We start from the raw sequence: 2,312 nt of genomic DNA, 5'->3' as shown, positions 1-2,312 counted from the left end.
AAGCAATGGCTGATAAATTTGCTGAAGAAGTCATGAAAGAATCAGTAAAACTTCTGAAACGAAAACGAACTGTAACTCCCCCGAATAAATCTCCTACTGACAAACGAGCGACAAAAAAAGCGGCTCAACGAGCTGAAGCGGAACCCTCGATTACTCGACAACTATTTCAAGACTCGGATGATGCGGGGAGCAGTGACGACGAGGAAATAAAAGAAGAGAAGAGATTACGTGGGCTGAATGCCGGTATAAAAAAAGTATATACTGACGATATCAACAGCTACAAAAGCTCATATGCAAACAACCTGTACGAGAGTATCCGACAAAGATTTGGCGAAGCTATTGAGGCGCGCAAAGGCAAAGAATATTTTGGAGACAATGCTCCGAAACCGTCAAGAAAACATAAAATGTCAAAGACTGCTATGAATCAGTACAAAGCGGAAATGAAAGGCTGGCTCGATGGGATCTTTATTTAAACTGAACTTTGTTCAAGTATTTTTTTTTTCTAACTCATTCACTTTTTTAATTAGAAGTTTGATGGCAGCAGCATTTAAGGCGCCAAGTTGAGAGTAATCCAAAGTATATTGATATCCTTCCAGATCGTTATCCCCTTCTTCTTTCATATTTTCATTTGGCATAATGCTGACCATTTCTCCACACACTTTCATTGCATCCTGCGCAATCAGTCCAAGTTTTGCTTTGGTCTCTCCCTTCCAGTTGTAACTGACTGGTTCCAACTTATCATAGTGGTCCAAGGTGATTGAAATAGGTGTTATATTCTCCTTGAGTCGCCTATCAGAACTTGTGTATATGGATTGCACACAGAAAATGGAAGAGGAGAATATCGCAGAGACCGTAACACTGACTGGGCCTAATCCCAAATTGCTCCAAATGTTTCCTTGTACATTGTATTGATAACAATTTGATGTTCCGCCAACGCCAACCGTGTATGAGTTTGATCCAGAGACATGCAAAGTCGCCGATGGCGATCCAGTTCCAATACCGACTCTACCGGCTGAAGATACTGTAACTCTTCGTGTATTTGCAGTCATCAAAACCAGATCGTTGGTAGAAGTAGTTCCAAAATACGCACTATTGGTAGAGGTTGCATTCGTTGCATTGCTTAGTTGTAATCCGAACCCAATAGGCGATGCGTTTGACGATTCCATGAAGATCGGCATATCAAAATTAGCAGTTCTGTCATTGAGTGCATTAGAAGCTTTTATATAGACATTGCCCGAACTTAGTGTAACAGGAGCAGTTCCGAATGAGCTGGAGTATGGCGTATTAGTATTGAACAACATTTTATTCACAGTGTCTGAAACAAGGTAAAGACATCCACTTGATGGTGTAGGCGATGATCCAGCAGGATTTATACAAAAAGCATCAGCTGAGGTAGCAAGAGTGTATGTATGAGGATAACCGCTTTTGTAGGGCTGTCCATTTCCAACATTAAAGCAAAACCGATGTGTCTGAGATGTGAAACCAACAGTTGGTTTATCGTTCCAATTGATATTGAATAAATCGGCACTTGTAGCTGAAACGCCGCCGACAAATGAACTTGGATTATCAGTTGATATTAAATTCAACAACGGATACGTCTTGTTGTTTGATGCGGATGTAGTTCTTGAAGCGATGACCAATCCATTTGTATCAGATACTCGATAAATGTTCATAGTTTCACGATTTGCAGTTCCGCCATAGAAACGCAGATTATTTGTGCTTGATGTGCCTAAAGGCATCAATCCGACACCTGAACTATCAAGTGTCATTGTCTTAGAAGATTGAAACGTTCCTAGAGTTGTTAAATCATTGTAATTTAGTTCATTCGCATCAGCTGTCATAGTAAGCCCATTAATGTTCAATGTAGAATAACTAAGATTCAAGATCGAGCTCCCAGCTCCATTATCTCCAGTTATTGTATTACACGTGATAGAAGGTGAGGCAATTGATATTGAAGCAATGACATTTCGTGTAATGGATAAATCACGAAGTCCGGAAAATTCTAACGTTGAATTCAATACAACAGCTTTTGACGCTGCAGCTCCACCTAGAGTGACCCCAGTGTAGTAAGTATCGGGAAATGTAGTTCCTCTAAACGTTAAATTCGGCACATTTAGACCCGTTCCAGTTGAACCTAGATCTAGGTCGAGAACACATTCTTCTCATAGAGCTTGTCTAAAATGGACTTCATCTCAGTTTTGATTGATGGATTGTCATCCCCTATTCGACTCGCTCCTTGAAGCATCTTCAAGCGTTTTACTAATCCATCGAGAAGCTGATTGTATGAACTATCAAACTGCCTTGAAGTAATC

General features: G+C 40.4%; 1 protein-coding gene across 1 annotated transcript; it reads left to right on the top strand.

The window, feature by feature from the left end:
* Positions 1-5: 5 nt before the first annotated feature.
* Positions 6-473, top strand: PPTG_24595 (hypothetical protein; the record flags this gene model as incomplete). Its single annotated transcript, XM_008917919.1, has 1 exon — positions 6-473. One exon carries the CDS (start codon positions 6-8, stop codon positions 471-473), a length of 468 nt encoding a protein of 155 aa, XP_008916167.1.
* Between the last annotated feature and the right edge of the window lie 1,839 nt (positions 474-2,312).

This window comes from Phytophthora parasitica (genome assembly GCF_000247585.1).
Source record: "Phytophthora parasitica INRA-310 unplaced genomic scaffold supercont2.123, whole genome shotgun sequence".
NCBI lineage: Eukaryota > Oomycota > Peronosporomycetes > Peronosporales > Peronosporaceae > Phytophthora > Phytophthora nicotianae.
The sequence above is the reverse complement of the archived record's forward strand: the minus strand, read 5'-3'. Positions and strand labels throughout refer to the sequence as shown.